We start from the raw sequence: 12,125 nt of genomic DNA on the forward strand, positions 1-12,125 counted from the left end.
TACATTTGCATCTAATTATAAGCCATGCTCAGCAGAATCACCCACCACCACCCCCCAAACGCTGGAACATCGGGGACATTGGCGTGATGGAGTTCTAGTCAGTGTAATTGCACGCTGACATGTTTCATAATTGTACATAAGTGACATGCATCAGGTGAGCTGCACTTTACTCGGGACTTCGCGATTTGTTTGCCTACCTTTCATTAATGCCAGACTTCGCAGGCAGCACCACATCACTTTTAGGGGGACTCACGGGCACATCTCTACCTCTCACACCAGCCATAAGGCAGGGGTGGCTTTTCAACAGCTACAGGACTAGGGCTTTCTTGGGGAAGCGGGGAGAAGTGGCTTTCGACAAGGGAAGAGGCTGCAGGGTGAGGGCTGTACTCGGGACGGTGGGTATCCCAGGGTGTGCATGGGGGCACATGTTGATCTGTGCCAGTGGCCTCAAGATGGTGAGGACCGAAGGGGCAGTCTCCAGAGGAGATGAAGCCGGATGGAGATGTGAAGGTTTGTGTGAGAAGTTGAGTGGTGATGTCCTTGAGCTGGCAATAAGTGAGATGCCAGTAAACGTGTGATGGCCTTGTGTGTGTGTGAGTTTAGAGTGATGAGATGGCCGCCTTACCCTGGCGGCATGGATGAGATCATTCAACCATTTTCAGCACTGGATGGCCGACCTGTTGTGTGCAGCATTGGCACTGACCACCATTGCCACTGCCTCCCAAGCTAGGGTGGTGAGACTGATGGGCCTCCCGTGATCAGAGTGGGGATGGAGAACATCACGGTGGGCCTCCACGGTGTCCAGAAGGCATCCCAGAGATGCGACACTGAATCGGGAGTCTGCGCTCTTCTTGGCTTTTGGGGCCAAGTCTTCACTGGTGCCCTCCTGGGCTGTAAGATTGAGAAGTGTAAACGCAAGTGCAGTTTAAACATGATGCCCTGCGTGAGGAAGTGGCGAGGTAACGGCGTGATAGACAAATCGGAGGCTGCCCGCCAGCCTGCGAGGTGGCGTGATTCCTTTGGTTGCATTGTTAATGAGAGGATTGGGATGATACAGTGCGAAAAGCCACCATTGCAGCCGGCAATTAAAACGTCCTTTTTCCCGCCTGCTACCACACTTAGTGCAAATCTGGGATGATTCTCCCCTAACTCTACTTTGAAAAAAATAGAGTCCAAGCTATCTAATTTATGATACCATCAATTTGATGGTAACATTGCCATTAAATAAGGATTCTGCTAAATGCCTCATTTTGTTGAGCTAAAAAGTTTACATTTTATGCACAATAATTTGTTACCCATTTTACTTTTGTCACCAGATGGGCAGATAAACTATTGCAGTTGCTTGGGTATGAGGAACTAATCTGTTAACTTGTGTTGTGCACCCAATTTTATTACAGCACAAAACAATAGTTCTTTAATCTAACTATAATATTGTGTTACTGTAACAAAGGTTAATTTTATTCAATCTATTATTGTTCCCCAATGAACTGAGTTTACCTTTTACTGAAACAGGAAAAGATCACATTGTAGTACTTTATATTTAAATAATTTACTTGTTTATTTTTTTTCCAATGGTACACTTTGTAATTGATGACTGAACTATGGTGGCTGAAAGTGCTTAGAATTCATGGAGCAAACAGACTGCAAATACTCCGACTCCACGAATACAAAACTGCAAGCACAAAGAGGTGGCTTCTTAAAGAGAAAAAGCTGACAGAAGTCATCAACAACAAGCAAATCACATGCACGATCTTTTGTGAATCTACCACCACAGTAATGCAGATGACATCATCTGGACCCAGCAAAGGAGTTCGCCACTTCCCCATTCATTAGTTCTGTTAGTTACAGAATATTTTATTTAGCACACAAGTCCACACTTACATCAACAGCTTTGGAACAGTTAATGTTGCAGCAGTATGGATGAAAACTGAAACACTCCGAATGAAAATTTTCACTAATGAATTCCTGTGACTATATCATGAGTCCATTCCCAGAGTTTGCCCAGTATCTTGAGGATAATACATTTATTTGGAGTGTTCAACATATATGGTTAAACACAGAAAAACAATGCCTCAAGCACCTCATCTAGATCAGGATGATTTTAAAAAAGGCCAGTCCTGCCCATTCTCCAGTTCACAAAGACAATTATCAGAGTTAGATCAACATCCAGAAGTGTGCTAAGGCATTTCAGCTGTATTCAATACAGCATTTCCCAGCAAAAAGAACCAAGTAGAAAAAAAACTTTTAACAATGAACAAATTAAATATTCTTAAACCATCAACATTAAGAAAATGAGAAATCCATGGAATTCAGAGCCAACAGAATGTTAAATTGAGTTGAGAAGGTTTTCATTCAGTGGATCAAACCAAAAAAAAAACCAAAGATGTATAATGGTATACAGAACTAAGGGGAAGTGAGAGAGGCAGAGACACTTATGTTCCCAAGAATCATGATAGATCTGTCCATTAAAGTAGGCACAGCTGCATGGGTGGCAGAGGACTTCAAATGGACTGAGGACAGCCCTTCGAAAAATAATTCTTACAAAGTATGTTGGCCCTCTTTCTCCCCAGGTTCACAAGAATCACAATCAAAGTAATGTGGGGAAAGCTCAGTAGGAGTGGGGGAACAGCAATAAGTATACCAAAGATGGAAGTCATTGAGGAAAATCTGAATGTAAAAGAAACCATGGATAAACCTATACATTGATTCTGCCAAATCTTGAGTAAAATGAGACTGATTTAATCAAGCCTTAGACTCACCCATGTATATTAATTATAGAAGACGATGTCTTTTGGAAATAATTCTCAAAAAAGGCATTAATTCCCTCAACTGTGTTTAACTGAACGAAAAAATTTAAAAAATCTCCTCTGTGTACGAAGGATAAATCTTAGGAGTTCCGTTAGTGCCGAAAGCTTGACTTACAGCTCAGTTTAGAACTCTCAGTTTAGAGGTCCAGGTGGCATTCTAGAAGCAAGATCAGACAAGAGTCCAGGCCTACTCTGATTAGTTGATGAATAATAACTTGCGTCCCTGGGACTGGCAGCTTTCCTTGCCATAGTCCCGGTCTCAACCTGTCAAATGTGAGGACAGTGATGAGATATGAAACTACTTTTTATCCAGGATAGCAGGACTGGGTTTTCAGCATAGAGAAAACCTACACTATTGAAATGCCAGTTGTGTTTGGCTTATTTATGAAGGGTAGGATCCACAGTCATATTTCTCTGATGGCCTGGGAAAAGAGGCCAGAAACTCGACAGCATACACAACACTACACTTACAACAATGTAGCACTGGCACTCATTTAATCCTTAAATAATGCACAGCACGTTCAGAAAAGCAACTATAATTTAATTACATATTGAATGTTTATTTATGCTCAGGTGTAAATAATGAGAACGAAGTATGAAATTCAGCCATCAATTTTTGGCAGCCACAGACATTATATAATCTCCTGAAGGTCAAATATTCTCTCTTCCATTACACCTCTTTCCCCACATCTCCCCAACTCCCAAAAAAGATGGGAAGTTCCTAATTGGGCCAAAACACATCATTGCTGCTTCTGAAATATGGCAATGTAGTGTGTTTTAGCTTCTCTAAGGGTAAATTTTCTGCCCATTAACCCTTAGATGTAGAGACAATGTTTCCACTAGTGGGATAAGGCCAAATCTAGAGGTCATAAATAAAAGAGTCACTAATGAATCCAATATGGAATTCAAGAGAAACTTATTTACTCAGAGTGGTTGGAATGAAGGACTCTCTCCACAATGAGTAATTGAGATAAAAAGCATAAATGCACTCAGGGCAGGCTAGATAAATACATACAGAAAAAGATAGAAGAGTATGCTGATAGGGCTAGGTGAGGAAGGGTGTGGAGCATAAACACTGGTGTGGATCAGTTGGGTTAAATGGCCTGTGTCTGTGCTGTACATTCTATGTAATGGCTATAAGTGGGAGGCAACTTCAGCAATACTTTTTCTCAATGCCCCAGATAGCAGTCTGCCTGTGGGTCAGAGAAGAGACATCAATTTGAAGAACAATAGAAGGAAATTGACACAATTACATTTTTAACAGAGCTTTACATGACTAAACAATGTGAAATGAGACAAGTATACAGAGATTATTAACATGACAATTGTAATGTGTAGAATTTTTGTTGCAGATTTTCTTCATTACTAGTCATTAATTTCTTTAGCAGAAATTCTGTGTAACGCTGATGTTTATAATTAACGCAGGCCACTGGATATATCGCTCTGGCAGTTGAACACAACCCCCTCATGGAGGTAAGTTGATACATCCATCATATCACAGACAGAGATGAAATGCTATATATGTTAAGTAATGCTATAAACATTCAGGCAAATTCAATACCATGCTGATGACCACAGCTCTGATTATTGTTTTGGTTTGTTACTCCTGTTAGAATCCTTTATGCATAGCACTTTATCCTTACATTCTTAGCTGCACAAATAAATGTTTTCCAGGCAATTTCTTTTTCTCAAGTTTTTTTTTGTTTTTTTTTTAAAACAAAACATATTCAGTTTTCATCTCAATACCATAAACATAAAATATAATTACGTAATCTGCTATACTTAGTACTTCAATCCTCAAATTAGAAATTACTTGCTGCCTTTAAGTGATTTATAAACTACAAACACTAGACATAGCCAAATACAAATTGCCTGTTAAACATGTTTCCAACTCTGAATGATAATAGTACTTTCACTTCTACAGATGTGGCAATAGCTTGGAAAATCTCAGTAACTGGGCAATCTACAGAGGTCACAATTCCTTTCAAACCAAAACCTGGAGTTCGCAGTCTGTCAACCCATTCACTTCCATGATCTTGTCCAATTGCTCCAGATACCGACCTTGATTTCGCATGAAGTGAGGTATCTGTGCATTCTGCAATATGGCAATAACCTTTAGCCGGTCTACATCTTCATAAGACACCTGAAGGAAAGAGAGAATGGAAACACAGTTTGTCTTTTATTTTTCATATGAATAATAACCATTCATTTTTTTCTCAAGGGTTCAAGGGGGTTGTTTCAACTGAATATTCCAGGTAAGGCTGTGTTATACTGCTAATCACAAATGTAATCAGTCTTAATTCTTCAATCTAATCCAATCTAGACCTAATTCAATACAAAGAAATAAGCCATTATTGGGATAGGAAAATCATTGAGCGAGTCTCTTTAAGAGATAGCAGCTTATTACAAGGCAATTGGAATGGAATGCCTAATATCCTATATGTCACTGTTTTCCTTTCTCAGTCTCTGCACCCAGCGACTTCTTAAGTTTGGTGGTTTTAATCTTCTCGACTCATCATGCTCTCTCTCCTAACTTCACTGTTCTCTTATCATCCCTTAATCTTTCCATCATGTAAACACCCCCAACCCATAGTCATGACTACTCACTTGATGTTGCTACTTCATCTGGCCTTGCTACTCTCATCCTATAAGTCACAGATAAGACCATCTCTGATCACTTTTTTTCACTATCCATCCATATCCCCCTAGCATGTTCCTAGCCTACTTTCTTCTCTACATGTCCATGGAAAATACTATCCCATAATTCATTTGCAACTGCAGACATCCAAGCAACTAGCCGTTGTCCCTCTGTTCACCACATTTCAGTTACTGATTCGTTTAACCACACTCTCCATCCTTCATGCCATAATCCTCACTAAAACCATTGCTCTCGCTCAACTTTGGTTGATCTCTCTGGTATAGCCCTCACCTTAACTCACCTAAGTCCAAGGGATGCATACTTGAATGGATGTGGCGGAAAACTATTAGTCATTCAATGCCAAATCTGGTTGGAACTTATAGAACACTATCAGGTTCTGCTGTCGTCTGCTAAAATTCCTCACTATTTCAGGATCATGCTGAAATGCAAGATAATTCCTGGTTACTTTTCTCCATTGCAAACTGTCTTTGTAAATTTCCCTTCCTGTCTGCTCCAACCTCACCTCTAAAAATGAGGGCTGAATTTTATTGTAAGGTCATAGGTCCCAGTGGTGGCATTGAAAGTGGGCACACTTTTGTTTGGGTCTCCAGTGGCTGGCCAATTGCCATCATGCTGTGCCTGACCTATTAACTTAAGGGAGGCACAGGTCCAGTCTAATTAAAGAATAGAGGCAGGAAACAAGGCACCAATGACATCAAATGACCCCATGGCAGGTGCTAGCACCATATTTATAGGCATGGAAGCCCTGCATTCACTGCTGCCTGAATGGCCGCCAGACCCCTCTTGCTGCATCACTGAAGCTGACACCCAAATTTATAGGCCCCCAAAAAGTAGTTAAACTATTAGGCAGAGCATTAAACAAGAGATTACTGGAACTTGTAACAAAGGAAATATAATAATTATGGGGGACTTTAATCTTCATATTGACTGGAACAATCAAATTAGCAAAAAATGGTCTAAAGGATGAGTTGGTTGAATGCTTTCATGACAGTTTCTTAGAGCAATACATTGTGGAATCAACTGTTAACTAACAGTATTCCTGCTTGTAATTTCAGAACAAAAGGGCACGTAATTACAAGGAAAAGGCCAAAGCCAATGGAGGAATCCCAGTAGGGCCAGAGAGAGAAAGCACGGTCACTGGTGCTTCTCCTGTTCCTGGCCACTTAACTCTACCACCACCACTACCCACCCCAACCTCCCAAAACCCTTTTACTCTCCCCCTCACATCCTTTGGGTGCCCAGATATGGGAACCATAGTCACATCGGAGTCGAACTGTTTCATGTAGCTTTAGAAAACCTTATTGGGCTTTTGTACTCTATCCATCTACTTATAAAGCCTATTGAGAGTTATGGTTTCAGTATGATATTGGGGCTGGGATTAGATTGGGGTTAGGTTAGGATTAGTCTTAAAAAACATTATTGACAACATTGTTACAGTTAGGTTTAGTGTTAGGATTGAAACCACTATTGACACATCATTGTCACTGGGCACATCCTTTTATTCTCTCACACAGAACCTATCAGAAAGCAACGTCATGCATCGTTGATTCAAGGAACTGTCTTCCCACCCAATCTTGAGTTCCTTACTGCTTCCACATCTTTAGACTTTTCACATAATAAAATAAAACATCAGGGGCATTAGGTTTGGGTATTTCATCAGAAGTCCAGATGGATTCAGATGTTCCAGTGGGTACATTTAGTTATCTGGATTCCTGCAAAACTCTTCTGACAATAACATGTCAGCAGGTGCCACCAGTCACTTTATGCTTCTACCTGTCGAACACCCTGTGTTTTTCCATTGGGGTTAGGATTTTCTTTGACTGCTTTTCCATTGCCCTGTTCCACCTTTTACCATCAGATACATCTAATTGAAAAGGGTGTTTAACCAGAGAGCTGAGCAATGTGTGACTCTCCGCTACCTAGAGAGTGAAGGCGGCTGAAGGATGGACTTCAGTGGAGAATCAAAACCCAACTGGGAAAACTGGAGTGGACGGAAAGAGACAGAGAAAATATGAGGCTGTGATTGGAGGAGCGGAAAGTGGGAGTTGTACCTGACTCACTGTCAGATATCACAGTTTCCGCGGCCATTGGTAGAAATTTTCCAACTTGCCAAAGCCTGTCTGCCTATGAGATCTGGAGTTTTGCCCCTGCCCCCAGCTCTGTGAAAGCCCATTAAAGGAGCTGATATTTGAAATGCTTGACTTGGGAGCTATGATAGCTCAGGAAACAAATATCCCGCTTTACTGTGGATTGCAGATCTTGCTCTCATTTATTTCTTCATTTTTAAATTCAGCAGATAGATGTAATCACTTTGTATTTTATTCTGCATGCTTTGCAAATTTTATTTCATTTAAAAATCTAAGCATAGATACACTAATCCAAACATATCTCAATCAACCCCTCTCACTAACAGACAGGGAGGGTAGTGCATATTCCACGATACAAATGTGAACATCAGGAACTTGTTATGTTCTAATATGGGGTCACTTTGCTTGCGAACCGGTTGCACACTTATCTGTCGGCAGGTAAGTCATTTACAATATGCTGCAGATGCAGAGACCAATATGAAATGAAGCACATGCTATTTATTTACACAGGCAACAGAGCCGGAACGATGTGTGCTTCTCCAACCAGACCCTACTCGAGACTAACATTAACATGGTAGCCCATGCTACACAGCTATTGGGTCTTACAGTCACATGGCCAATCTGCTCCCATTCCCATAAAGGTGTATAACACCTCAGATTACCACAGAAACCATGGGCTGAATTTTCCGAGTCAGCAAGCGGGGTGGGGCCCACTCACCGATGCGTAAAATGACACGCAGTGACGTTGGGTGGAACTTCCGACGTCACTGCACCAGATTTAGATTTTCAGGAAGGCGGGAGCGCTGCAAAATCAGCTGAGGCCATTGACAGGATCAATTAACCAATTAAAGAACCTGCCCGTCCAACCTTAAAGTTGGCAGGGAGGCCAGGAGTCTCAGCAGGAACTGGAAAAAACATGAAACCTCATCCTCGGGCGAGATGAAGTTTCATGTAGGCTTTAAAAATTTTTAATAAAGATTGTGTAAAAATTATGCACATGTCCCAACTCATGTGATATTGTCACATGAGGGGACATGTACGGGAAATTTTATTTTTCTACTTTTATCTTTTTTACATGTAGAGCCGATCTCCCTGAGGCAGCACTTAGCCTCAGGGAGATGAGTGCGCTCTTTCGTGTGCATGCGCAAAAGAGCACACTCTCGATTTTAGGAATCCCCCCTCCCCCTGCCCGCACAGGGAGCACATAGCGCTTCCCTGCGGATGCCTTAATTGGCCCGCCCACATAAAATTGCACCACGCCTGCAATCAGGGGCGCTGATTGGAAGCACGCCCGCACGCACCCGCCCATCAACTTCCCCAACGGGAGGATGTTTCAGCCCCATTGCTCACTTTTGTTGCTTTGTGTTATAATTAAATCAGACTGATGAAAAACTAACCTGGAGAAAGAATTAAGGTTAAACTCATGCTGAAGGGGTTAGTTGCAGAACCCAAAAGTAAAACCACTCCTTACTGTTCCAATAAACTTGGCCCAGGACCTTTCCCCTCCCGACCTTCTCCAAGTCCTGAAGTCCTCCCCCATTCCAGTCCCTTGACGATGGTGTCTGTGGCCCAGGACCTTATCCCTCCCAACATCAAGAAGAAATCAGGAGGGGACGGGCCCTGGGCCATAGAAACCATTGTTGACAACATCGAAGGCCTGGACTGGGGGAGGACTTCAGGACTTAGAGAAGACGTCGGGAGCTAAAGTAAACGTAGAAGCATTTACCTTGCATTCCAGCCAGGGAAGAAAGCAGCACATGTGTTTGTCAACACAAAGGGGTAGCCAGGAAAAGGAAGGACAGGGGAAACTGGCGCGTCCAACTGGGCCAACGATGTTTAGAATAAGAGCAATCATTGGCCGAATAGCCTGTCAATTGGGATGGTCGACATGCCTGATTGATTACTTTGGACGCTGAGCATCCCCAATGAGAGGCTACTCAACCAATGAGCCCAGGGCCCCCTAGAGACATGGACCCTGGTGATTAGCACCGTCTGCAGCCCCTTGTCCCAAACCCTGGGTTCCAGAACTGTATATCCTGTCCTTGATGGTGAAGGAGGATGCCATGGAAATGGCCGGGTCTCAGGGTCGCCATTTGATTTACAATGACAAACAATGAGTGTCATCACAGCACAGTAAGTGAATGAGTACAGGAGCACATGGGTGCATCTAGCCCACATATGAGGGATAACACTCATGTGTCTATTACTGGACACATGGAGTTCCACATCAGGCATGGCTGGAATGAGGAAATGGGAAGCCCCTAACTCCTGAGTGTTTGTGTTTCCTGATGTAGGTTGGGGTTATCCAGAATGGTGCAGAGTGACAGGAGCCCAGCCAGCCACCTCTGAGGAGGCAGAGGAAATCTCAGATGATGCAGCATCATTCCCCCGGGTACCCTCCATCAGTGCAGGTGGGTACAAACTTGCAGTTAGATTCAGAGTCACAAGCTGGTCAGCGCATCACAGATGCACCCGAGCAACTGACGGAGGCTGTGACTGCCAAGGCCACTGATTGTTGGAGGACTGTGGAAGGCCAGGCCCATGCTGAGCTCCAAGATGTGCCCAGGGATAATAGTGGCCAAAAACAAAAAAAAATCTGATAAGAAGTGGCTGAAGACAAAGAGGTCTGAACATTTTTTCATGACAAGGTGATTCAGTCTCAATCACTCAAAGCCGTTAGCATAAAGAGTGCAGGATACCATTCATCCTTAATTCTTTGGTATTTTCTCTCAAATTTGGTTTCTAAATACAACTCCAAAACTCCGAAGGTCAGAAATCCACCTAATGGTAGAAATTTCTCATCCTGGATGTGCCTCAGGAATTGTCAGGAACACAACAAAGTCATCGCTGCAGCAAAAGTGAAAGGTGAGGGAACATCTGGCAGGGCTTCCAGAGGTTATGCACACCCCCGTGGAAAGGACGGAAGAGTCCATCCATCCATGCCATGAGTGCTGCCATGTCCCTGATGAGTGCACATGTGGCTTCCTCCATGAAGAGCCAAATCCAGCAGACCAGCTAGTGCATGCCATCATCTTGTCCATGAGCTCTATGTAGCAGTGACAAGGCAAGAGGGGTCTGGAATCTACACCAGGTGCTTGTCTTCTCAATTTAGCACGGAGGTGTGTTTTTCAAAGCACCAGAAGCAGCTGACTTCTGCTTCTGGGAACTCTGCTCAGATTATCTGAGTATGGGCTATGGCTCCTCAACCCCTCTGCCAGTCAGTGACCACAGCACCTCTAGTAGCTGCAAGGACAAATGATGGTCCGACACCTTTGCAGGAGTCCCTCAGCATGCCCTCTAGCCCTCAGGCTCATGACACCCAGTTCCACTTCACGACCATTTTTCGTGGCTCCTCCAACATCACTAAATTATCAAACTACTTGTCCGACATCCAGCCCTAGATGAGCAGAAATTCCACCCAATTAAATACTGGGAAGAACAACACCATTGTCTTCAGTCCCTGCTACAAAGTCTATTCCCAGCTACGACTCCATTCCTTTCCCAATCACTGTCTGAGGCTGAACCAGACTGTTTGCAGCCTTGGGGCAGAATTTTCTGCTTGACATGCGGGGGGCACCAGTGTGATCTTTGGGTCATCGCTAGGGCACAACGGGCAGGTGGGTAAGAGACATTTTAATCAAATTCATCCACGGGAGGGATAAGAGGGCTCAGTGGGGTTGTCAATCTGGTCTATGAGTATTTATTGCAGAAAGTTTTTTTTAAATTTGCCTGTGTGATCTGCACCAGTTCAGAATGAATTCCAGCAGCTTTCTGTGTACTTTGAATCTTCAGCTCAGCAGTCTGCAGTCAGTAATCTTTATCGGGCCTGCAGCTTTCCAGAGGCCTCCCCTTAGCCTGGGTATGGGTTCTGACATGTCCACTGGAGGCAGCTCCTCTGAGGAGGGAGGGAGGGCTAGAATAAGGAGGAGGCCAGGAGCGCACAATCAGCCTCCAGGGGAGCCACCTTTGGGAGTACAGGCACATGCACAAGGGGTGCAGGGCCAAGAGATAATCCAAGGTGGAAGGGTCTGCAGAAGATATCACTATCCTGCTGCCAGGGTATACAGGCAGTGAAGCAGCTACCTCAGTATGACTAAGGTGCAGTGCCGAAGGAAGCTCCAACTGTCAAGGGAGACAGTCAATAACATCTGTTACATTATTGGCCCTGAGATCTCTCCTAAATGTGTGGATGGACACCCCATGCCAGTGGCTCTGAAGGTCACAGTTGCCCTCAACTTCTATGCCTCTGGCTCCTTCTAGGGCTCGATGGGTGATCTTTGCGGTGTCTCCCGATCAGTTGTCCACACTTGTGTCAAGCAGGTCACAGACACTCTGTTCAGGTGCGCATTGACCTTCATCCACTTCCATTGGCACCAGGCAAGTCAGGCACAGCGAGCCAGAGGCTTCGCGGCCGTTGCTGGCTTCCCCCGCATCCCGGGTGCTATAGACTGCTCACATGCAGCCATCAAGGTGCCAGCTGAGCCTAGTGCCTTCGTCAACAGGAGGGCTTCCACTCCATGAACGTGCAGATAGTGTGTGATCACAGGATGCTGATTCTACAAGTCTGTGCCA

General features: G+C 43.9%; 1 protein-coding gene across 4 annotated transcripts in view; it reads right to left on the reverse strand.

Annotated features, from left to right (window-relative positions):
- Nucleotides 1-1,539: 1,539 nt before the first annotated feature.
- The window catches only part of si:dkey-222b8.4 (uncharacterized protein KIAA0895), a 55,193-nt gene continuing 44,607 nt past the window's right edge, over nucleotides 1,540-12,125 (reverse strand). For all 4 annotated transcript variants that reach the window (XM_041184883.1, XM_041184884.1, XM_041184887.1 and 1 more), the window contains one exon: nucleotides 1,540-4,950. In XM_041184883.1, coding sequence (XP_041040817.1) covers nucleotides 4,792-4,950 — 159 coding nt within the window. In that variant the 3' untranslated portion in view covers nucleotides 1,540-4,791. The remainder of the gene's footprint in view (nucleotides 4,951-12,125) is intronic.

The sequence above is a fragment of the Carcharodon carcharias genome, chromosome 3, assembly GCF_017639515.1.
Source record: "Carcharodon carcharias isolate sCarCar2 chromosome 3, sCarCar2.pri, whole genome shotgun sequence".
Taxonomy (NCBI): Eukaryota; Metazoa; Chordata; class Chondrichthyes; order Lamniformes; family Lamnidae; genus Carcharodon; species Carcharodon carcharias.